Source organism: Athene noctua, chromosome 15 (assembly GCF_965140245.1).
Source record: "Athene noctua chromosome 15, bAthNoc1.hap1.1, whole genome shotgun sequence".
NCBI lineage: Eukaryota > Metazoa > Chordata > Aves > Strigiformes > Strigidae > Athene > Athene noctua.
Genome location: NC_134051.1, coordinates 10,941,555 through 10,967,624, shown reverse-complemented (window position 1 = coordinate 10,967,624; position 26,070 = coordinate 10,941,555). Strand labels below are relative to the sequence as shown.

At 40.2% G+C, this 26,070-nt stretch overlaps 1 protein-coding gene across 1 annotated transcript; it reads right to left on the bottom strand.

Annotated features, from left to right (window-relative positions):
* Positions 1-193: 193 nt before the first annotated feature.
* On the bottom strand, positions 194-26,070 carry TECPR1 (tectonin beta-propeller repeat containing 1). Its single transcript, XM_074919393.1, has 25 exons — positions 25,977-26,070; positions 22,672-22,904; positions 21,001-21,183; positions 20,360-20,482; positions 19,570-19,695; positions 17,897-18,071; positions 17,700-17,800; positions 16,503-16,604; positions 15,973-16,118; positions 14,632-15,155; positions 13,621-13,766; positions 12,516-12,671; positions 11,836-11,985; positions 11,070-11,227; positions 9,653-9,780; positions 9,273-9,375; positions 8,509-8,605; positions 8,013-8,092; positions 7,635-7,691; positions 5,931-6,111; positions 4,634-4,769; positions 4,217-4,309; positions 3,379-3,485; positions 2,790-2,909; positions 194-2,116 (listed from the first exon to the last, which is right to left on the bottom strand). The coding sequence occupies exons 2-25, from the start codon at positions 22,900-22,902 to the stop codon at positions 1,979-1,981; spliced, it is 3,561 nt and encodes a 1,186-aa protein (XP_074775494.1). The 5' UTR covers positions 22,903-22,904; positions 25,977-26,070; the 3' UTR covers positions 194-1,978.

The following is a 26,070-nucleotide window of genomic DNA, read 5'->3' as shown; positions in this document are numbered from 1 at the left end:
AATGGAATGACAACTACTAGTGTCACAATGGTTATTTGCTATGAAGTGCTGCTTTCTTGGACATGTCAAAAGGGATTTCATAAGCATTTTTTTCTGATAAATTACATTTATTTTTCAAAACTGCTTCAATTTAAAGTCACTTTTCCTTAATTCAACTAGCCACAACAATGACATTGTATTTTTAAATTTTCTAAATAATAGTTTCAGAAGGCAAACATTTAGTACTCAAACATAATTTATCTTTTGTTCACTTAAACTCACCTTTTTACAGTAAAGTAAGTGAAACTTGGCAACGTAGGGAAAAATGCAAAGGTACATTATAAAGCTTATTGTATGAAATCAGTTTGATTGTTGGATATATAAACACTATTAAAAGAAAAAATATTTGATACGATGCAGAGAAAATACAATCCTAATAATTCTCTAAAAATACATATAATAATTTATTTGGACAGGATACTGTGCAAGTTATGCAAAACATATTACAGTAATTAATGCAAACGTTATTTAGGGTACTCCCACAATGTATGTATAAACCAGAAATCAACAGGTGTTTTTAAAACTGTAGAGCATCTTCAATCTTCATTCACATTTGGACTGGGAAACAGTGCTTTTCTTGGCATTAAAATACCAAATATATTCTTTAAATACGTGCACATGTAAGTTTTACTTCTACAAATACAGTACTGAGACACACCACACTGCTCATCATATAAAAATAACTCCATATACAGTCACACACACAGAGGAAAAATTAATGTAAACTGCTGCCAGGGAAAAAACGTTGTGCCTTCCTGAAGCTATCAGGAGAGGCTTTTTCCGCACTTCCCAAGGACTGGATTTCAAATAATAATTTCATGTCATGGTCCAATTATTGTAAGACAGGAAAAAAAACTAATTTTGAGAATAAGAAGTGGGGTTTTTGTTGGAAGAAGGGATGAATTCATCCCTTACTAAAAACAAAGAGCAGAGCTTCATTCTGAACCCACATGAGTGTACGTTGGCAAACTCCACTGACAACCAGTAAAGTTGTTCTGAATTCCTACCACTATGAAGTCAGAATCTTAGAGACCTCCTCTTGTCTTTTACGCTATGAAAGCATGATTTACAATGATCAGGAACACAGCCAAACTCCTCCAGTGTCTGGTGCCTTCCAACCTCACTAGGTAGGCATCTCTGTACTGCAGTTAGATGGAGACAACCATGAGCTACCACCATTTGGACTAACAATTTAGAATGCAACTTTGTCACTCTTAGTCAGACTGAATAGGACCGTGCTCTCCACATAGTCTCACTGAAGCCAGTGGTTCCACTTGTTGATTAAAGTACTACTCATTGTGAGCAAAGATAGCAAAAATTGGCCCTTACTGCACCTTAAGCTGAGTTGTATAGAATTTAATTTCACTGATGGGAGCAAAAACAGCATAACCCAAGCTACATGCTTACCAGGACTCTCATAAGCAGTTATGTGCATGTAAAAATACTTGTAAAATTAGGACCAGTTATGTTTGCCTTTAATTAATTTAAATTGGTATGACATCTTCATCTCTGCTCAAATATGAATCTAAATATGAGAGAAATGTAGGGAAGGGAACTGTAATATTCATAAATAAGTAAATGTAATGACCATCTGCAAAGATATTCACATTTGTATGGTTGTATAGCAGCTATGGTAAAGGGTCAGAAATACACTGTGGCTAAAAAGCTTGCCTGCTTTGACAAAACTATTAGCTCTATCAAGCCACATTTTACACGTGATGTAGTAAAAGAAATCAGTATTTAAAACACCCCATTGCAAATTCCAGTTCAGAAAGATATCTTAGTAGAACAAAAAGGACATGTTTTTCTCTCCAGGCAATAGACATTTAGTTTCTTTTTAAATTATATTGACTACTGCTTGTTTGCAACATGTAGATGGTGACAACAATTAACAGCATTTCTGTCCAATTCTTGACTTTCACTGACCATCAGAGGGGGTTTACTGTTCTGTTTTCCCTTTACTCTCCTCATCTTCTAAATCCTTTGATACTGCAGGGTTTTCCTCAGAAGTGTCATGCACAGACACCCTAGATGCTTCAGTTGCATTTCCTCTGACTGTAATGTGCTCCCATCCACCCTGTAAAAGATTGATAACAAAATATAAAAGGAGAGCCATCACCCTGCAATTACAGTATCTGATGTGATGCTTTATGTACACTACTAGTTTTATACTATTTTTTCATGTGGAAAGTAATCCTGCTCTGGGCTGAATCAGAGAAAAGGCTCCTTGTAAAACAAAACAAAACGTGACACAACATACCTCCCTGACAGGGAGGTATATAGGTAGTCAACTCCAGGATTATTTTTGTTAGAGGGAACTGAGATTAGTAGAGTCAGGTGTTCATAACAGAGCCACTGCAGGTTTTCCACCAACTTAAATGGGCCAAAACCTTGAAATAGCCTTTCTCAAAACACTGAGGGTAATACAGGGAACAACAACGAAGGATAAGCAGACACAGACCTGGAAGGAATCGTTTAAAACCAGTACTTACTTTACTGACTTTTCCATTATAACTTTCTATTTAAAATGAGTAAGTGTTAAATACAAATAAATTATTTCCCAGCTATAATTGCATAACCCATTATATTAACTTAAAAAAAGGAACCTAAAACTGAAGAACAAAGGTTAATTTCTCGTAGGTATATGTGAGCTTTAGAAAGCTGGCCAGCTGGAGTAGGATGGAACTTTCTTTTCCCATGGGTACTTGGATACACAACTTTTAGGCAGTATTTTTCCCCCCAGCACTTACCCCAATACCATAATCCCATGAGAGGCCTTTAGGCATCATTGGCTGAACACCAGTCCGATGGCAGACAGTCCCACAGCTCAGACTATGACTTCCTTGCACTTTATCAGCTATCACCCAGACCTCAAGAAAGCAAAGAGAGGCAATAAAATGTGCTCTTCATGCTGCTCTTTCCAGACATGAGAATTCTAGGTCTGTTTGATCACTTTCAGAAATTTGTCTTGATTTTTGAACAGGCCAAAACTGCTCTAATCTAGTCCGAGACACCCCCAAACAAACAGCTAGATACTAGCGTTACAGTTAAAACACTGCCAGACAGTAAGACTTGGCAGGAAAGAAATTAAATATATAAAATAGCCTTGTTAAAAAAAAGAAAAAAATATAATGAGGCTTTTTACAGCAAAGGGCTGGCTGTATCACTGTTTCATTGGCATGATTTCTGTCTTGCTATCAGGATTCCAGCATTGAGACAATCACCTTGTGGAATAAAGTTAAACAAAAATAATTCTGAAGAACATTTAACTTTACTACAAAAGTATGTTAAGCGTAATTTTTAATAAACTAATGAGATACAAGGAAGCTTAATACACACCTGGTCCAGGGGCCCTACAGATATTTTACGGATATTATTTGAAACATGATCCCATGTAGACCCTTGAGGGTAGCTTGGTGTGATACCCTGCCGGTACCAAAGATTGCCTATAAAATAAATAGCCCTGGTTACAGCTTGGGATGTCTGCTTTGTATAAAGTGCTAGTGAACAACAGAACAAATCAGTAGTTAATACCTGCTGTGTTCTGTAGAAAGCACTGTCGTTTTGACTAATGTGTTACAGGGAAGGACAATACTTTGGAATTTGTATTTTTATAGGTGTTCTTTACAACTTTTCTGGAAACCAGCAAGTACTTTATTTTGTAAAATTTATTGGGGAAGTATATTCATATAAAGAACTATGCAGTAGAGAAGTAAACCAAACGAAGTTAAGATCTCTGAAGGAGACTGGTGTTAAAGGCTTGTTTCTTTTTCAAAAAGATGCTTCATTATTTAACTTGCAATGATTTGCAATGGGAAGTATTCTTCAGTTTCACATGTTCTAGGGTTTCAGACAAGTCCTTCCATGCAATTGTCTTCTTTGAGATTCATATCTCTCTTCACCCAACCCCCCCCCGCCCCCCCAAGTAACAGCATAGATGCTGGATTGTTGCTACCCAGGGCACTATCAGATATAACAAAACCCAAGTCTTCAAAACCAGTAATGAAGCAGGCCGCCTACTCCATCCTCCATCTCTCTGAATATGAAATATTAGTCCTCTTGGAGCAATAGTAATCTGTCCACTGAAGCTCTGAATTAGCCTCGCCTTTTTAAATCAATCTGATGTATACTAATTTAGTTTTTGTAATATTGATAAATAATTTTTAAGAATCCTTACCATTTTTATCCAACACAAACACAGATGTTCGTCCTACTGAGACTTGTTTCAGCTTTTGTTTTTGAGGTGAAGGAATATGGTACCAACAGTCACCTAAAAGTTAGAAATACTTGGGTAAAACATTGAGAAAACAGAATTATGTATGAGAAGTCTTGGAAATGTCTGCAGTTGAAATACATAGCTGTGCAAGAAAGCTGTGAATGAAATTACATATAATATATTTTTACTAGCTTGTTTTCAGAAACAAACACTTTGAGTCCCGCAAGTGAAGAGCAAATTAACTGCTATAATTAACGTATTATTCATATGCACTGTTTTGCACAGCTAAACAGATCTGTCATTTTCAGACATGCCAGTGTAGTCAGGCTTACACAATGTGTAAGATGAAGACTGTACTAAAAAAGTACAAGTACTTACCTGCAGGTTTTTTTGGAGACACTGAACCCCGATAGAAGGCAGAACCATCTCTAGCAATAGCCCACACTTGGTAAAATGCTCCAATTGACACAGAAATGAAGGGCTGATCTGTTCCCACATGCAGCCAGGATGTTCCCTAACAAATCATGGAAGATTAATTGTGAAGCAATGATTAGAAACTCTACAACAAAGTATCACTTATTACTGCCAAATGGGAAGAACCCTAGATAGTGAAAAAGATTCTGAAGAATAATTCTTACACAACTTTACAACTGAACAGAAACAAGGTCCCTGATCTTCAAAGGTATCTGGATATACAACTCTTTAAAAACAGCTATGTTGGCCTTTTCTGTTGAATTTAGTCACCTACATGTCTCTCAATAGCTGGGCTACAGCCTTTTTGTTTTTAATAGTCCCTTAGTTTTAATTACACAAAACAATATCACAAAAATCAACTGGTATAAGGCTTTAGATTCCAGACACAGTATTCCAGTTCTTGCTGTTGCAGTGCCTTACAGTTCTGTGCTATTTCAACTAAATGAACAGGAAGGAAAAAAAAAATCATTCCTATAAATTTTTAAATTCTTGCAGTTTTTCTCCAAATTACATTAAAGAATATTGTTAAATTTTTTTTCCCCTGTTGTAAATATGGCTTAAGACCAGTGCATATCAACCCTAATTTGCCGTTTTGGCATGTGTCTATTAGTAGGAGATAAGTATTCCTGTTGAAGTTACTGGGACTGTTTGTTCCTTTCTGCATACTTTACCAGACATTCGTTCATTATTTCTGTCCCAGTCCATAAAAACAAGTCAAATCTGTAGGTTCGTCCAGGCCCACCTGTCTTAAATAAGCAGTTCCAGGCCCAGAAAAGTCAATGGACAAAAACTCCTACTGGTATCAACAGATTGGGACCATACTTCAGAGAAATTCTTTCCCTCAGCAGTTCATTTAAACGGGATACACATCAACAACTGAAAAAAACCCCAAAACAACGAAGCTATCAGTGCAGGAAGGGGAAGTGAAGTGCTTCACTCACAAGAAGATTTACAGGGACTGAGAGAGGCTGCTGAAAGTGATGTGGCACAAGCTAAGGCAGACTGTGCAAGAGAAGTGCTATGGCAAGAAATGAGGGCAGAAAACTGTGTTACAGTTGATGGACAAGGACTTTGAAATCTGGGACATAAAAGAGAAAAAAATAACAAGGTGCTTTAAGAGAGGACACTGCATGTGTGTATGTACTTGCATAACTACATTAAATGTATTAATCAGGCAGCAAAAATAAACAGGGTGTCTTACCGCTGGATTTTGCTGTGTCACTCCAAGCCTGCAGAGCACGTCTCCTTTGTCACTGATTGCCCACAGTGCTACTGCTTCTTTGTCATCTGCATCTGAACCTGAACTGGGGATTATGGAGATGTCCCACAGGGTAACAGGAGGCACTTCCAGCCATGGCCCGTTGGTGACTATCCTACATTTTCTGAAGCAAAAAAACACCAAACGTGTCAGAAGTATGTACCTTCTATAACTGAATTTGTTTCCCAGTCTGTTGTTGACTTCAGTACAAACAATCCTGAACTTTTTTGAGTAATTAGGTAACAATAAGTGTTAGTATTTTTAATTTGAAAACGGTTTACAACAATCAATGATGTTTTGTATCAGGTTTTGAATTTTGCCATATTACTGATTTCTCAAAGCCTTTGTTTTTAAAAACAGTTACTTTCTAAAACCAAGGCCACCCAAGAAGTCTGTATCTTGTGCTACACTGCTCCCTAGCTCTCTAAAACTCATGGGGTGAGTTTTATTCACACAGCTGAATAATGAATATTTGACCCCAAGCTGAGAATCCCCTTGCAGAGAGAACTCCACACCCAGTTTGTTCCTTCCTCTGTTTTGGTTAAGGGAGTCATTTTACAAGTATTTTTTTGGTGGAGCCTGTTAGAAAGTTATGTAGCATCCTGAGATAGGCAGAGATAAGACAGCTCTAAATGAAAGAGTTGGAGGTAGATCATTCTGGGAATTTGTCTATTTTTTTCTGTGGAAACTGCAAGGAAGTAGTGCTGTCTATTACAGAAACTATTTTAGATTCTGTCATCCTAACAGCAATTTCTGTGTATGAAGAATATCCTAAAAATCTCAGGACAGTTCTCCTTTCTTCACTTCTGAAAAACTGGATCCAGCCTGGAGCTGTTCCCTATTTTTTTTCAATTTTCAACTGATAGTTAAACCAGAGGAAATGTTTAGCCTTGAAGATATTTCTTAAGTTGCTTCTTTGATTTCAGGTCACCATTTTGATTGATTTGATGTTGGTTGTGTTGTTGCACATCCTGGAGCAACAGTTTGATGCTTCAGGACCTTCAAAGATTTTCGTACAAGGGCCAAAACACTAGCCCGGGAGTCTCAATGACAAACAGAACAATGTGTAACTGAAAGTTCACAGCAATTTATTAGCATGGCTGTTAAATACTCTAGTATAGAAAGCATAGAAAAGCTGTAAAAACAGTGAATGCACAGACTTTCCCTGTTTAACAGAACAGACTAGAATATAGTGGCAGTTTTCCAGGTTTCACCTGAATATAGTGTACTGTGACTTCAATGGGATTATCTATTGCCTAGTATGCAGTGTGTGGAATTCATCTATTAAAACTATGAATATAAAAGACATATTACCATTGTTACAAGTGACTTTGCATGTAATAATATACCTAGACTCTACTATTCCTGAACAATTTACCATAAGGAAAATCAGATACAGAGAGTAACTGGCTGACTTTTATCTATGGATCCCACAAAATCAAATAGGGTGTCTACCTGTAAAGGTTTAAAATTAAATCCATAATGCTAAAGATCATCAGCTTTTCTATTGGAGATGGGTTACTTATTGCAAGTTTCTTCACTACTGCTTTTGTTGACTGCGTGATGACTCTTCCCCTCGTAACTACAGGGGACTTTAAGAGAACAGTTAGCATTTAAGTTAAAAACATTTATATCTTAGTTCCTCACCTTGCCCAGCGCCTCCGTCTGACAAAGTCTTTCATTGTCTTGTGACCATGGTAGGACCTACAAAAACAGATTTGAAGAGGTGTTCACGAGGATGTCAGAGCATCTCCAGTGTCAGCGCCCACCTGAGAGCACTGTCTATGTATCTGCCCACTAGATGTGCCTGCTGACCTTAAAATGCTTGAAACTACAGTTTGCTAAGCACACCTTGCTGCCCTACCCCCCCACCAAATTTCAGTGTTGGTATCCCCATACAAATGGAGAAATCAAAGCATGCTTGTCCCTGGTAAAGCACAGATAATAGACAAAATAGCAAACAAGAAGAAATGAGGACTTAAGGCATTTGCCTGTTAGAATTCTAGGCAAAAGATATCTCCTTACGCTGGAAAGTCTGCGGCGTACTGCCAGCCTTCCCGATCGGTTCCGCCTGAAGTATTAAAATCAATATACCAATCGGATACCTATTGTCAAAAGGAGACAGTAAGAATAACAAGCACAACCAACACCTAATGGCTAATAAAAATAACCTCTTCTGCTATTTCCCCTTCACCTTTTAGAGTGTAGTGTTGGTAGAAACCTTCTAATACTATTAAGTATATAATACTTCTAATACTTATTAATATAAATTCATACAGAGGTTCCCAAGTCTTTTTAATTTGGTTGAAGAGAAATGATTTGAAACAGAAGTCTAAGTCCACTAAACAAAAATTCCCACTCAATGGTTCTTTCGACTATGGAAGCCTATTGCAATTGTATAAATGGGGAAACCAAAGTTAAATACTACAATAAATCCAGGAAGAAAATCTGGGTCATTTGAGCCCAAGTCTTGTATCCCACTCGCTAAGCCTTGCCTTCTTCGCAAAAAGACAAAATTTACCCAAGACCACTGTGGAGAAGGAGGTTTGGTGTTGATTTTTGTACATTCCTGCAGGCCAGAAGCATCACTCCACATGTATCTGTCCGTGGGCAGACCTCTGTGGTGAAGCAAGGTACAAGGAATGCAAGGTCATTTACAACTGCAAATTTAAAAGGTAAGGGAAGAAAACCCTATTCATAGCACTTCCTACTTTCATACACGAATCAGTCCTCTACCATTAATCCGTGTATTTAGAAGTACCATGTGAGTGGTGAGGGTAGTGGGAAAGAATCTGTACAATTGCTTCCAGTTACACCAAACTTGAGGGTCATGCAAACTTTTCTCTATAGAGTGATATTCCTCACTACTATTTAAAATTAGAAGGCGAAACCTAAGTTTCTCTGGCATAGACACCCATATATGTGAATGCTTTGTCAATACTTCTGTTCAAATATACTATTCAAGGACCCAGAGTATTTGGCACAGTATGTATATGAATATATAGATGCTAATAAGAACTGCTGTATGGCCTTAATAATGAAAGATGTTGCAAGCAGGCACACTCTGTGCACTCACAAAACAAAAATCTCTACTGTTTTGCTACAAATGCAAATCTAGAAAATTGAGAAACATTGCTCCTTCCATCTTGGGTTAACAATAAATATTGGAGGAGACTGAAGATAGAATAACTGTAATAACGATTCTGAAAAGGTAGAACACATTTGTTCACATTTGACAGTAGTAAAAACTTACAATAAATAAATACAATAAATTAAGTAAATAACCTGCTGCTATATCCAGTGACTGGGTTCCACCGTTGGTTTTCATAGATGTAAACACATTTCACATCTGACTGCATATAAATGTTATCAGCACTACTGGCCAGTCCTGTAAGAAATAAATGATTTGGATTATAGTAAAGTTAAACCTTAAGGACACTACATTTTAAATTCCAGTAGCCACAGTAATATTGCTGATTATCCTATTTCTTACTCTTAAGCTGAAAATATAGTACTGCAATACCAATTCCTTCCCATGTGGCCTGTTCACTGTATAACCCTACGTGTAGGTTAGGCTAAAGGAAGGACAGCTGAAATAGCTTGAATAGCTGACCCAGTCAGGAAAAGAAGCAGCGTGCACACCACAGTAGACCGATTGTCCATACCTTGAATGAAGCCACCTCCGTAACCACCAGTATAAACCCAAGCTGTGTGATCATATCCTATGCCCCACACTATGCCTCGGTTATTGCACTCTATCAGTCGAAGATGACCTCCAACTTGACGCCAAAACCTGCCAGAAAAAGGACAACATCTTACATTTACTCTACACCACCTCCATCAGGAATGTACACTTTTCCCTCCTACAACTCAACAATCTTTATATGCTCGTTAGTTCAACCTCTGTGTAATCCATAAGTGAAGGCAGTTGCCAGCTGAAAGCATTTCCTGCTGAACAACTACTGAAAAGGCAGCTGGAAGGAACCTGCCTGCTTCCACTTGGAATTTTCAGGCTTTGAAGTATTTAAATTTCTTTTAATTTTATAGCTTGTGGGTTTATATATATATATATATATATACACACATACACACACGTATATTGTTTTTAAACACTAGTTAGGATGATCTTGCTAGAGTCTTTACATCTTAGTAGCCACCAACTGCCTCAGATTTAACTTCATGTTTTTAAAACCTAGGAATTGCTTTTATATATATTATTTATATATTTGCTATGGAGCTTGGTAAAAACAAGGGCTTTAATTCTTCCTATTCACCTAATCTTTGCAGGTTAATCCTTTTCTGGGGCTTTACACACCCAGTTGGCCATGGTACTTTTCTGGGGAAGAATGGGGAAAATAAAAAACATGGCAGAAGAGTATTTTAGTTATCAGAATGGCAGGAAATCATCTAGGTTACAGATTCCCCCCAAATAAGATGCAAGAGCACATCAGCGCCGTGATTTGCCAGACGTTGAAGGTGTCCTAAAGGAAAAAGCACTAAAGGGTATCGCAGGTATTATTCAAAGACACTTAGTGCCAGTAACTTGAAACTGGGAGTGTTTTTTAAATTGAAGATTGGTCTTTACCTCACCAGTTCTGAGGCTGGTATTTCTTTGCTTGAAGAGTTTGCAGTACTATATTGTCACAGTTTGAATAGAAACTGTAAAAGAGCTCCTCCTGGACTGTTGTGACAGTGGAGGACTGAGAATTTCAGATTTCCTGACTCAGATACAACTGAAAGCTCAAATCACATGACAGTTACAGTGATTAGGTTTACTTTTAGTCTAGGCCATCTCTTAATTTAAATAATTATTGACATGAAAGATGCAATCACAAAAAAATGGGATCTTGATGAGAAAGTCTTTTGAGATCACATGAATAGCTCCAGCACCTAAGAACTGAAATATGATTTGGTAAATTGCTTCAGATGTACTTATGAAGTCAGCCCTGAACCTTGTCACTGACAGACACGTGCAGTATACTGTACACTCCAACAGATCATCAAAGCCACTGACTTGACACGAAAGACAGTCTTTGCTGGCTGGCACCCCATGCAGAAAGAACAGCTTCTGAAACCTCTTACATTTGATCACATGGCATCAGGTGTGGTCCGGCCTCCAGGTCAGGACTTGGCTCACTAACAAAGATGTCTCCTTTACAAGTAACTGACCAAATGGCATGGTGAGAAGGAGCGCCTTGAATCCGTCTGCTTTCACAACAGGACATGTTCAGCAAAGACAGCTACAAAACAAGAAGCAGAGAACAAAAAGCTTCCTTTTACAGTGAGAACAAACATTTCCATAGATGTTTCAGTATTACAAAATGAAGTTTTACCTTTCCAGGTTCTTGAAAATCAGCAAAATTAATTAGCAGGTTTTTCTCAAAGGCACTGGAATTCAGTGTTTTAGAAATTATTAACACAATCACTGAAACCAATGTGGTTTGCAGTATCTGATCATGATGAAGTCTTACAGTTCTACATTGCTTTTCCATGGTATATATGCCTGCCTATACATAAGACTGTTTAACAGCGACAATAGGCAACAGTTTTACCAATGCAGAAGAATATACTAACTGAATTATACTCCTAACTCATTTGTAGCGTAATCTGTATCCAGAGATAGGAACGGAAGGAAAAAAGTATCGGTTTTACTGTGGATAACTACAGCATCAGAAAGTGTGCGAACTCCAGAGGAGATGGGAAGCCTCATGTGTCGCAGGTTTAGACAGACCTAAACTGCAAAAATAACTAAACTACCTAGATACTGTAAATGTAATGCTGAGATTTCAGAGCTTTTATATTTTATTTCAGATATTGCCAGCTTGAAATGAAAAATTCACAGAATTACCCAGTCATGCATTTCTTGCTCTGTTGCGGCTGCCAGGCGGATCGGCCATCGCTGCTTCGTCTTTTCAGGTGTATACAGTGCGAAGGAGTGTTTGGCTTCATTCAGAACTTCAACTATAATAGTGACTTCGTTCAGAAACACGTGGATATACTAAGACAAGAGGAAAAAAAAATTGTGACTAAGGCAAACTCGGACAGACCTTCCTCAGAGCCAGCATTTCTGCACTTCAGGACAATGAATAAGGCGTTCCTGCCAAGGAGAGCAGAGAATCAATTCTTGGTGCAGAAGGAACGGGGCTCAACTTCCAGTCCAGCACTACCTCTGATTCCTATTGCTCGTATGCATTAACCCTATTTATGAAGACCCTGGCCAGCCAAGCTTGGCTCTTTCTTCACAGTCAAGAACATTTTGAACTTCCAAAAGAATTCCTAGTTAGCGCAAAGCTGATGGTTAAAGCAGTGTGGATGATTGCTGACTGGGTATTTCCGACATGGCATTAACAAAGCTACAGCTTAGAAAAGCTTGCCATTTGCTAGTACCCTGGGCTACATTTGAGTTGCTTCCTAAAACTTGGAGCAATTGCAAACCATAATTTACCTCCCTTAAGAAAACTGTTTTCCCTTCAAGGGTTTTCCTTTGCCAAATGCAAGGGTCTCTCAAGGGTCTCAACCTGAACACACCTTTTTTTCCTCATGATACATGTAGTAGATGAACAGGATGCTGTCACGCATTCCATCGCTTCCAGTGAACTGCTCAAGAGCAACTCGAACATCTATCCATTTGTGAGGCTTCCAATTCCTCCACCATTGCAAGGTCCCAGTTTTAACCCAAACTGACTGCAATGCAAACACAAATTTACAGGAGTAAGGAAACTGCATGACTCTTCTTTTTTCTCCCAAGTACTGTTTTTTGTGACCACGAGAAGTCTCTGCTGCAAGTTAGTCTGTATCATATCAGTTAATTCTGACACAGAGTATAAGAGTGTTCAGGAAGCTGAAGACAAAATGAAAATTGATCAAACTGCATAGAAAGGCACTGAAATAGCATGTGGACATTAACATTTTACCTCTGCAAGAATACAACAGCACACAGATACTAACTGACTCTAGTGTGCTCCTTGTTATAACACAACTTCTGTTCTGTTAAAGGCTTCTGACATAATCTTTTTGAACTTGATTGAACCCCTGGACTCCAAGTGTTTTTAATCAAATGAATTCCAGATGTCATTTGGCAATTAGCAATGAAGGGACCAAAAATGTGAATGAATCTGAAAAGAGCCAAGGAGTCAGAACAAAGGGAACATTAAACAAAAGTGCTGCTATTTAAGTACTGCTATTGACATTTGCATCACGGCTTTATTTATGTGAGTTGCATTAATCCCTTAATTACCGCAGAAAGTTCACCTACTTGAGTCACTGTTTCAATTAAGAAGACTCATCTTGTGGTAGAATAATTCATACAATATTCCACTGTTCCAAATGTTTCTCTGTGGAGTTGAGGTTTCAGTATACTCAAATAATGCTGACCAATGCTTCATCTGCTCCTATACAAAACTATCAGCTAATGTTTTTAGATAAAGATTGCTGCTCTGTGTTTGATAAGCTGCTAGTTTCCCACAGGGAGCTCAAACAGTGATAACCCAGGAAAGCTGTTATAGACAGAAATAAAAACAAGAATATAGAGCTGACAGCAAGTTCAGATCAGTAAGTCAGAAATGTATTATTGATGCCCAGTATTGATAGATCTAAGTGTTTAGTAGATAAAAGATGTGTCCTCACTGCTTACCTGCTCAATAGCCTGTTCGTAGTGCCTAAAATTCTCCAGTTCCCGCTTTGTCCTTTCACTGAGCTGCTGAAAAATCTGCTTTCGCCACGCTGCTGTCTGTGCTGGAGTGATAGACAGGGACAGAGATTGCACAGAGGATGACAAGCCTGGAACAGAACCCAAACCAATAAACTCCAGTGAGCTTTGAATACAGTTCTGTGAAAGGTAAAACATGATGCTGCTTTGAACACTGGACTGAATCAACCTGGTCTAACATAATTTTTCTAATTATTATGCTTTGGAATTGATGTATTACAGCCAAACTTCGTCAGTGATGCACAGAACTGGGATCACTGGATTATATAGAATCTTTCGAAGCTGTAACTTTTGTTGGGAGTTTTGTCACTGAACTGCAAGATAATTAGGTTAATACAATGCATCAAGAGTTACACTGTTATTAATGAATACTGGGATGCCACAATTCATGGCTTATTTTGAAAATATTGTTATATTCCACCGTCTGTCAAGAATCTAAATTCCAAGCCCATCTAGCTATCAGCTGGGCTCCCATTCACAGTGCCTCTGAGTAATTTCTCTACCCTACCTTTGTCTCAGTAGGAACGGTAGGAGCGAGGCAGTTATTTGTGGCATCTGCATCTCTCTCAGGAGAGCCCTTTTTACTATTTTCAGCTACTATTCAGCGATACTATGGGTTTTGCCTGAAGTTGCCGTTTCAGTGCAATTAAAAATGAGATGTAGACCCAGCACAGATTATTTTACAAAATTCTTACAGAAACTCAAGAGAAAATATCACTTCTACATTTATCTATCTCAATCCCAAAGTGTTTTACAGCTAAATACATCCAGCACTATTCTCAAACATGGTGCATATTACCAAACTGCAGTAAGAGCAAATGGGTTATCAGAAGTTTTGTGCCATAATTTTGTTCAAAAAACCCAAATGAACGTTTTTCTTAGAGCATATTGAACTGTGCTTGAGAATCTGGGTCTGTTGTGGAGACTGGATAGTACCTGACAGAGCAGTGAACCATTTCAGTGGGCTGTGTAGATCTACAAGACAGCCTCCCCCTGACACCCAGGCCCACAGCGGGTGCTCATCGGCTCCGTACTGTTCCTCAGCTCCCACCGAGAACACGCCAAAGGAGGACAGGCTGGATGTTTCTGCAAAGGTGCTGACGGAGAGGACTGGATGCTTTTGGGCCTCCTTCAAGTCAATGTTTGTCCACTGCAGTTCTGCAGAAGGATTTGGGTTTGTAGATTTACACATTTCAACGTTAGCTTTCTCATCACTAGTTGAAGCAACAGTGGCTTCTCCTTGATCAGAGTCCAGAGGATCCACAGTCAAATTTGCCCGTATTTCTGCTGCCTGGTTGCCTGGGCCGTTACCACCGCTGCTGGCTGCAGCTCCCATCGGGGGTGTGTTGGCAAGGTTCACGGGTACACTTGGAAGCTCTGTATCAGAGCAATTATCTGCATCTCCCTGAATGATCGCGTGTGTTTGGTTCTGAATATCATCAGTAAAGAAACAGCTAGCACTGAAGGACAAATAGATAATTAATCAACTGTCATTCAAAGCAGCATAAATGAGACCACAGACATACAGAAGTAAACATAGTGTTTCAGCTTTAGGAGAGAAACAGCAGACTTCTTTTCTGAAGGCCAAACTCTATCATCGAGGGAAGAGTCTAACACAAATCTAGCAGGCCAGTCCAGTAAATCTGAAACACAGGAAGGTATTTCATTCATCTTTTAAAACAACTGGTGGTGTTGGCTGCCTATAACTTTCAGGAAAACACTGAAGCGACATCACATCTTCTGGATACGAAATAATGAATAGGATTTTCTGAAGCCCATTATTAACTTCATGATTTTTGTCTTAGATAGAGAGGGCTTCTACTCAGAGCACACTCTGATTCAAACAAATAGCTTCTGCAGCACCCCCAGCTTGACTGTCATCTTGCACAGCCAGGAGGCCAGCAGTCAGCAGGGAGTTACTGATTGAATCTCTCTAGGAAAGGAAATGTACAGTCACACTCAAGAGAAGGATGATTCCTTAGTAGGGTTGACACTCCTTCCTGATATTTCACAGGTAACATTTTCTCTTATTAGAGACTAGTTCCAGATAGTGATAGTAAAGCATGCAGTGAATTCCAAAGTGGGAGCTTCAGTTTCTACTCTGAGTGCAACAACTGCTGCTTATTAATTTCCAAGGCAGAAAACGCAAAGGCTTTTTGGAATACAAAATGATCGGAGATGCCTTCCTCCCTGTCTGTACCATTTAAATGTAAAGAAGTATCTCCTAGCATTGAAACTCTTGGGGTACAAATCACAAGCAGGAGTTTTACTAAGTACCTGAGCAGACTTATTGAGCTCCCAGTCTGAGATCTGTCACTCTCTCGGCCAGATACAATTGCCTTCCACGTCTTCCCACTGAGCTCACTTGGTGTGACACCTTGACGAAAATAAATTGCTCTGTCATCGCAGCCGATTCCCCAAACCTAGGGAAGGGAAGGGTTTGGTGAAGGAAATGGCATGGAACACAGGTAGATACCACCTACAAAAAAGTGGTGGAAAACACAGCACAAAAATCTGCTGGAAACAGCATTTTTCATGTTCTTCCTTAATGCTGATACTGTAGATGCAGTATAAAATTCTCTACCATCAAGAGAAAACTATTTGCACCTGAATGTGCCATACAAGAGACATGCTACTGTTCATCTCCTGGTGAAGAATTCAGCCACAATTCCCTGCTAGCAGTTCAAGCACATGGATCTCTCATTTGGCTGCCCATATGGCACTGCTGACAGTCCTCAACACGTGTGAGTACTGCCTGTACAAAGGGAAACATAAATATCCTCATCATTGGTATACAGCTGTCTTACCTGGTTATTTAAGCCTACAGTTACCATCATCATTTCTCCAACCATTTCAATCCAGCTTGTTCCACGAGGATTATGTGAGTTCACTCCTCTTCTAAACCACACCTACAACAGCAACAGCAACAAGTCTAAATTTTGCTCCTTCTGCATTAGCAAGCAGACAGCTGGAATTTAGTTTCTTTAGTGGATTAGTCTTAATCTCTAATAATGACTTGCCACATTGCCTTAAGAAGTCTCTTACCTCCTTGGTTCTTTTTCTTTATCAGGTAAAGATAAAACAATTCTCTTAACAGTATCCAGACTCTGTGTCCTTGTGACCAACTTCAGCCAGAACAGCCCCCAAGGAGACGTTTTGTTACAACTTTCTGTGACAGAGATAAGTTTCTCTGTCATTGGAAAAATACTTTCTATTACATGTCAACTGTAGGCTATTTTTGGTCAATCTGAATGCGCTTCTAAATAGTGTTCTTGTGTTTAAACCTTAGAGGGAACTGTCGGAGGGATCTTTTCAGTGGTACAGCTCTTTAAATTGTCTCTCCTTAGATTGGTTTTACCAATCCAAAAGTGTCTGTGGGCTGGGTACCTGGAAAAATTTCCATCTGTATTTAGCATATAGTCATATAGTGGCAAGCAGCTACTTTAGGAGTTGTTGGTTGAATCACATAACAGAATGTACTTGACTATCTTGTCGCAGATCTGAAGAAAAACATGCCAGCTTATCTACATTTATTATGGTGGTTTTATTTGGCAGATGGAGCAGGCTGGACACAGTCTGTTACCATGGCTCAGCTGACAAGTAGTAACTCATTAAACCAAAGCAACTCAATTACTTAAAACTGCTATACATGCACAGAATTCATCTTTGTTTTTGAATTCAGTGAGAAGGGATTTGATTGCAGCCAGCACTAGAGCTAGACTCTAGTACATTCTTCAAGACTTCCAAGACTTCCTGAGAGGAGCAGGGAGTTGGACTCGATGATCCTTATGGGTCCCTTCCAACTTGAGATATTCTATGATTCTAAGTTAAAACACCAGGAAGAAAGTAATCACACATACACAGAACAGATATGTCAATGAATCAAAAAAAACTACATTAAAAGGCTGATGAAGTGGGAACAATTACAATAGGAAGATAAAAAAATAGGATCATACAGAAAAGCATAGATAAAAATAATGGCACCAGAGCATAAGACCGCTTACTTTTCTATCCTTTGTAACACACCACACCACATCAACACCCACAGAGACGTGCATAATTCCATTTTCAGAGCTTGGAGAATCCACAATACTCCAAAATATTCCTGCAAAAAACAAAACCCAGAAGACATCATAGGTTAGTTTCTTATTCAACACTATACAAAGAAAAGCGGTTTCCAGCTAAATTTAACAAACTTTACCTTGAGGGTTATTCCTATCAATTCCTTCTCTCACAATAGCTTGCCCTTCCCAAAGAGTTGCCCAAAGGAGGTCGTATGGTCCACAGCTGATCTGTACAACTTCACCAGGAGTGCTGATTAAGGACCATATGGAACCTTCTGGATTGTGATGGCAGACATTTTCTCTGTACCATACCTAGACAAGTTTAAAAAAAACAAATAAAACTTAGAAAAATATCACTACAACAATGAAACCATTGAAACAAACATGAAGTCAAACTGGAAAGAACAGTCCTCCTTTAACATCAGGGGTTTTTTATGCAATGTATGCACTCTGACCTTTAAAGATATTTTTTTTTAAATGTTGATTAAGCAGTTGAAGACTATTTCCTTATGTATTAAGGGAGGAGGTTTTTCTACAGACTAGCTTTTATCATGGAAGTGAATCTGCACTGGGTACAGTAACCTATTGCTACAAGTTCTGTGTATATTTCAACATTCAAAAACACTTCAGTGTATTTCAGGGCATGTTATATAAACCAAGAATGAACAAATATATAACACAAAAATGTTACTGTTAGATGATAGCCTGACCTCACTTTCACTGAGCAGAGCTTGCCACAATCTGGGTGAAAAATTCCATTCTCTGTGCAGCCCTCAGTGACATCCAGTCCATTTGCTAGCCTTGGTCCTACTGTCTGTGCACTTTTTTATAGGTCACGGTCAAAACAGGAAGGTCAAACATAGAAAGCATCCTGCAGCAGTCATGTGAGTGCTCCAAAACATGACTGACGAGTGCTAAATCCTCAATTTTAGAAATAATTTATTTCTCTGGGGACTTTTACTTGGGAAGTAAAAGCATTTTACAATGTCAGTCAAGAGCGCCTGTGGAGTGGGATGCTTGTCACTTACGACTGGGAAGTATGAGGCATAGCAAATTTTATTTTAAATTTAAACAAGATTGCTTGCCTCTCCAGGCAGTGTCAGGTGTGACTGAAATCTCAGGTTATCTGTTAAAAGTATTACATTCTTCCCTGTGAGACCACAAGTTAGAAATTGTCTAGAGACAAAGGAATGTCAGATACATGCTGTGAGGATGAAGAAAGGAAAGCAAGAATCAAATCTTTACAGCACTGAGCAAAAGAGGAGAGACCTTATGGTAGGCCTAAATACAACAAAAGAAGGAAGATACATAGTTTTTGATAGAAAATAAACTGAAAACATTTCAGAGCTGGATTCCACATGGCCAAGTCAGGTTACCATTTCTGATCAACAGGTCTTAGAAAACCATTTTGTAAACTCTTTCTTGAATCATTCCTGACTCTCCACCAGGGATGTAGCACAATGCTTTGCAAGAACCTTAGGGCTTGTTCTTTTGTTACCAGTCCCAGTCTGCATTCTGGACATTTTTCAGGATTTGAGGCACTACTCAGCCCAAGTTTTTAAGATTCACCTGTTTATAGAGGTTTAAGGCTTCCATAAACAGCAACCCTATGAGATACTAAGCCTTTCCATTTACAACACAAGCTGTTACATAATGTAGTCCCAAAGCAGCTTTTACATTTTCTGCCAGATGCACAAACAGCACATTTCCTAACCAACGTCAGACAGTAACAAACCTGCCTTGCTTTAAAAGCAGTTAATTCCTTTTCAGTAGTAATTTATACTAGAAAACTGAGGCAACACGCACGTACCCTTCCTTGTAAAGAAACTGCCCATACTGATAAACGGCCAGGAGGCTCACTGGTGATTTCCCATCCTCCAACCGAGATGTCATTGAAAGGGTCTGGCAACTTATCTGCATTATCTTGGGATACGATCTGAAGCAAAAAGAAGGAAGATTGAGAAGTGGAGGCACTGCAAATAGACAGGTGATCTGGCTGGTGGCCTAACTTGTTTCTTGCAGGTTGGTTTATGTATCGCTTACTGCAGTGGCTGAGCAAGGAGATTATGGAGATTCTTCCTCGCATTCAAGGCTGTTATGTGCAGAGAGAGGGGAAACACTGCCAAAGCAGCACGAAGAAGTCTGTGTTTCATCCCCTAACTAAAGGAAATTTTTACTTACAGAACAGTGCATAGAGATGTTCTTTGAATTGGAAAGCTGGAACATGACATTACAATTCTTGTACATTCTTTAGAATGGAACAAGTATTAAAGAATAGTTATTCATACAGATAAAGGACACAGCTGATGAATGATGTTAGGTGCCACTTTGAAAGACAGTACTTTGTCAACCAACCAAAGGAAGTTAAAAGATTGGTTTGAAATTTGCAAAGGAGATAAGCTGCATTACTACGAGATTTGGCACCTTATTGCCACAGGTTTCTACGAAAAATCCCAGCCTTCCATTTATGCTTGCAAGAATTATAAGCTGGAAGTCAAGGAATCCTGGTCCAGCCTACAAAGCAGTGATAAATGGCTTTCCCTGCATTTATAATTATTTCAGAAAACCAGTTTATTTAATATTGAAAAGATATCCCAAACCTTCGCCCAAACGTCCCGTGATTTATATCTCCTGTATCTGATCCACCTCCTGCGTCTCACACAAGAATTCCACTTCTTATCTTTTGTGTAGGTGCTGGGGAAGTCTATGGCATAAGTCCAGCCCTGCAAACAGAGGTTTTCTTGTATGAAAAATCAGGACCAAGTGAAAGCTTGAAACAATAACTTGGAGCAATTCTGCACAAAAGTCACTCCTACAAATACAGTACGAGTTACTGTGCATGTCTCAACAGCCCCGATTAACAGATCAGCTAATTCCATGAATGATTTGTGACTCATGTCCAAATTCCTCTGCAGGATATACACAGAACAAACAAGACACAGTAAAGCATTTTAGTTTCTTCTTAGTAAAGATCTTAAATAACAATGGCATTTAGTTGCCACCATTTCATGGCCTGATAAAAAGAGAAAAACTTCTACAGAAGCTCCTATAGACTTCAAAAGCCTTCAAACAAGATCCTTCTTTGTGTTGTATTATAGTTGAGCTAATTACCAGAAAGAAGTAGGTATGGGAAGTTAAGTGCCTTTTATTTTTACAGACTTTTACATGTCTATAAAAGTGCCTTTTATTTTACAGACTAAAGATCCCCAGAATAGACCTCTTTTTGGTATTGTTCACCTACCCCTTTCTCTGTTGGTTCCCCTCCAATATTTTCATCCACATACCAGTCAGACTCCCACTCCCAGTGTGGTGAAGGCAGTGTGAAACTATCGAGCTGCTGATGTTTTAGCCCGCTCACATCACTCCACTGCCAGCGGTCACTGGGCAGTAATTTCTCACAAAAGCCAGCAACTGGATTCCAGCGCTGCCAGAAATAATAAATAAAACATTTAATTGAGATCACATAATCTCATTGGACATCTACAGTCGTAAATGATACATTTCTTATTTTCTGCAGTAAAAGAGGAATAAATTCCTGGGGTGAATGAGAAAGTGTTCACACTGTAAGCCACTACCTAACATATGGGGGAAGCTTTTTCAAGTATCAAAGAAGGGTTGACTGCAGAGCTAGTCCCAACCAAGTCATTTTCAGCTACTTAAATAGGAACATCTGATGTATTTTACTACTAACAGTGCTTTTTTCTTTGGTGATGTATGGCACCATGACACTGCAGCATTAGGATAATGCTGTCTAGATAGCCTTGGGATCTCTAATCTACTCCCCATGAGAAAGACGATTAGTAACTTGCCTGTACTAGAAAAATAGCATAGCTTCTGTGCCAGAAACTATGTCAAGATAACTATCTCAGTAAATCTTCCCTGTATCTTACGTTATACCAGGAGGGGTTGTTTTCCAAATCAGGCTTTAATCAGTTACAGAACAAATATCTTGCTCGGGTTTTCACCAATGCAGCTGTGATTTTAATTTTTTTTCCCCACACTATTACCTACTAGAGAAATAGAAAATTTGTCATGTAATACTGTCTTAGATCTGAGGGCGTGTGGAAAATGAGTGGTTCAAAATCCTATAATTTTTATGCAAAATATTACTTATTTTTACTAGGAATCTGGCTAAATTGCTTTGCACGTTATTTGCAAACTATTTAATTGTCATTGTCAGCTCTTGCAGAATATTTCCTTTTGTGCTTTCTAGTATGTTGTTTTCCATTTTTTCATAGCCTAGAACAAACAAACCAAAAGTTTTAAAATAACAAAATAAAATCTAAAGTTTTGCATTTTTAAGGAACACATTTACATAACAAAATGCACATTCTTAAATGGCTGGAAAGCTGTATCAATGTTAAATAGCGTGTAAAATTAATTTGTTGTATTTTTACCCACACAAATAAGTTACATTTCTCAACTTATATGTATCCCATTAGAAATCAGAGAAACGTACTCAACGAAATCCTTCCGTTTTCTCTCACAAATACCTTTTGGTTAATTTAAAACCCAAATGGATATTCCCTTGAAAATACTATTTTAAAGACTTTTTTTTTTTAAATACATCACGTAGGCAAAATCATCTTAACAGTTCTATGCAAAAAAGTTGGAAACATTTAATGGAGAGTTATGCCTTTATTAGAGAAGCCTTTGAAACGCTGGAAAATAGCATTTTCTTAAGAGTAATATGTTTCTGATATGTATCTCTATTGCCTGGAACATTTTCTGGAGAGGACTGTGTATTTGTCACTAAGGAAAGGAAAACATCAGGTAAAAAATGAAAACAAATAAAACCAAACAATCTTCCTGTGAGACAAACATGCAGAGACAACTGATGTATGGATTTGCTATCACTCCTTTCTGACAAATATGTGGCAGTGTGATAAGAGGTGCCCGTAACACATCATACCTGATTCTCATAGGTTTCTTCCTGGTATCTAATAGGAACGTCACCTGAGAACACGTAGGTGTATACTTTATGATCACAGGCTATTCCCCAGCAGCACTGTTTGACGGCAGAGACCCGTTTGAATTCCAGCTGTGTGTCCTTACAGAGCTCCCAGTACTGGCCAACAGTAGAGAGGGTGTAAACCCTCCCAAAAATGTCAACAGCCCACAAAAGGGAACTGGGCATGGCCATGTCTGAAAGGCAAAAAGGAGGTATTAAGGAAATTACGGTTTTAAAAAATAGATCTTGAGCCTACTGTAGATCAGTCCTGCTCTGAGCCATCATCAGTCAAATTAAATAAAGATATAAAGAATGAGCTTTTAGAAAGAGCTGGCAGCCAGAACTCTTTCAGTCAAGAGCTGTGGACTATTTACACCTCTTAGATGGTTCTGAAAAACAATGTGAAAGACCTTGCTACTGGCACACTACTGTCCATCCTACAAGAGCTCACCACATTAACAGGCCAGCTTTGGCAGGCTGAGGACAGAAGTCAGCACCGAACTGAGATGAAGTAGCACAGACCATTTTATAGCAGAACTCTCCACTCTCAAGACCTGATAATGCTGGTGGTGCTACACACCCTGCTCATCTCAATTCCACAAATCCATGGTATCTCCTTCTCAGCCTCCTCTTGGTGTATGCCAACATAGCTACACAGGTACAGAAGAAAAGATGTGAAAGGAAGCTTTGCCATAGGCACACATCTAGTTTTAATCCATGGCCATATTACCTACTGTTGCCAGGAAACCTCCTTCCAAAGCATTCTGGTGACCACTTTGGGATCTGATCTGTATTTACTATACGTAGGGGTGACATTTGTTTAAGTATACATAAAGCAGAAACCTGGTTGAGTTCCACTCCAGTTTTATCATTTAATAATCTGCCATTTTCTGGGCACTGCAGCCCTACCCTTCATGGAGGGGTCAGTGTTTTATGTGAGGTAGGTGTACACCCGTCCTCTCAGAAGTCAATAAAGGCCACCAGATTTCTGTCACTTGGCCTTCTGGGTGCCATTAAACTGAACAAATTTCAGTTGTTCTGTCTGTCTGACAGTCAGAACTACTGATGAGTATTTTGAACTTTGCCTCCAGTTCTATTAACAATGCAGTGGGGGACCAGGAGGGGAAGGGTAGAAAAGAGGACTCGGATCCAACACAATGAAAGAAAAGAAGAATCCCTGCTTGGAACACTGCGTGGAACACTGCTGCTGCCTTGTCAAAAAGCTGCTGTGCTTTCAACACAAGAGCCTAAGGAGACTTGCCTGCCTGCTCACTGACAGAATAAGCAGCAGTACAGAGGAACTACCTTGTACGGTGTATTTGAATGGAGGAGCTGAAACTGTGGAGAATCTGGAAACAGCCAGGTCAGTGTGAAAGAGCAGCACAGTAAATTCACATGGGATCCCAGGGAGGATGTTTCAGAATGCTTTGATTCCTACAGCTGCTGCTGCTAAGTACCTAAAAACCTGGATCACCAAGTGAATAACAGGTAACAGTGAGAAAATTCATTGCAGCATAGAAGTAAAGCCAGGAGGTCATGAGCAAAATTCTCCTATTAGTTGTGGCAGCATAATTATGAAGCCTCTAGTTTTGACTTTTCTTTTTGTTGTTGCTGGGAGCATGAAGGCATGTATTACTGCCTTTATTTGCTCTTGGACCAGCCATTTATCTTCTTTATATTCTGCCTTTCTACATTAGTCAAGTAGGATAGTACAGAAGGACATAATATGGAAAAAATGGAATGGAACGAAACGAAGATAAGGTGAAAATTATGTGTGTAACACTGGGATAGAGGCAGCCATGAAAACAAGCCTTTCAGTATTAGCATGTAAAATGCTGCAGAACAGTCTTTATAGCAGAGGAAAATATTATGCATTTAATCTTAAACGACCAGAATGCTAGTGAGTGTGGAGTAAAGGAAACAGTACAGAAAATGCAATGACGGTATCTGCTTAGCCAGGTAGTACAGAGAAGTGATGCTTGGGTGGGTTAAAGGTGGGAAAATATACAAATGAAGGGCTGTACCCGGAGTGACAGTCCAGGCAGGCAGAAAAGTAGCTGTAACAGTTCAGAAACAGGTAGTGAAAGTTCCAAAGATGATGAAGTTAGGAAAAATATAGATGGGACAGAATTAAATTAATCCAGGTAGATGCAACTGGATTAAAATACTCAAGCAGCCAAGATAAATGAGAGTTTCTGCATATCATTTCTTTGGAACTTTTGAGACAGAGTGTTTGTAGAATCACGGGAAAACCCCAAATGCATTTGGGATTATAAACTACTTTTAAGAATTCAATTTAGGCCCCTTTGCACTGGTTGTGCTACAGAAGATGAAGACAGGTGTTGCTTGATTTTGAAGGATGCTCAGTGCTTGTGGCTCCTGTGCAATGCAGAAGTGGCCTGGTATTCCCAGGGGCCTGGAACAGATCAGATCCGCACCTGCTAAATTCTTCCTCATCCCTCAGCCACTAATATCTGATAGAACCAAAACCACTCAAATGAAGATGGTATGCTGCTAATTAAAATTTCCGGCTGCCTGGCATAACACTAATTGCTACAGAATTGGAGAAAAATACCCCAACTCCTTGCGTATTACAAAAATAATGAAGTTCCTCCGGGGAGAGGGGACGTGCTCCAGCCGTCAGGCGGCGGCAGGACCTGGTGTAGGTGCCCCACCACGGGACTTGCCGCGCCCCAAGATAAAACCCTTCAGCTCCCTGCGGAATGACCCCCCCGCCTACCCCGCACTCCCGCGGGCCAGGACCGCTCCGCTTCACACCGCGGGGCGCGCAAAGCGCTTCGCAAACTTAACAGAGCGTCAGCCGCGCCTGGGAACGCGCCGAGGCGCGGACAGCGGAGGGCGCCCGCCGCTTGCCCAGCCGGGCATTAAGGCCGGATCGGCTTAGGAGCCCCGCGGGGCCGGGGGCTGCCGCCGCGGGACCGGCCCCGGCCGGCATGGCGGCCGCCCCCGGAGGAAGGGGGCAGCCAGCGGCGGGCGGGGGGCGGCAGCGGGGCAAACCCGCTGCCCGGGAGCGCCCCGCAGCCCCTCGCCCGCCTTCCCCGGGGGCACTGCGGCACCTCCCCGCGGCCCCGCTCACTCCTCCCGCGGCCCCGGAGCCGCCGGGGGAGCGGGGGGCGGGCACGGGGACGCGGCGGGCGCCGCGCCGGGCCCGGCGGCGGCCCCATCTCCAGCCGCGCCGCGCCGCGGGACGGCGGGCAGCGAACGGCCCTGCCCCAGCCCGGCACCCCGCAGGGCTCGCCCCTCACCTGCCTCCCGCCGGCCGCGCCTCTCCTCGCCGCCCGGCGCCGCTCCCGGCGGAAGGAGCCGCCGCCGCGCCGCGGCTGGGCTGGGCGGGGCGGC

What these genes read in the sequence shown, in the direction of transcription:
- TECPR1 (XM_074919393.1), bottom strand. Translation starts at nt 22,902, where the DNA reads ATGGCCATGCCCAGTTCCCTTTTGTGGGCTGTTGACATTTTTGGGAGG. An exon ending in CTGTAGGCTTAAATAACCAG is followed by an intron (nt 16,119 to 16,502) that starts GTAAGACAGCTG and finishes TCCCTTCCCTAG; the next exon opens with GTTTGGGGAATCGGCTGCGA. An exon ending in CTTCTCCACAGTGGTCTTGG is followed by an intron (nt 8,093 to 8,508) that starts GTAAATTTTGTC and finishes TTTTGACAATAG; the next exon opens with GTATCCGATTGGTATATTGA.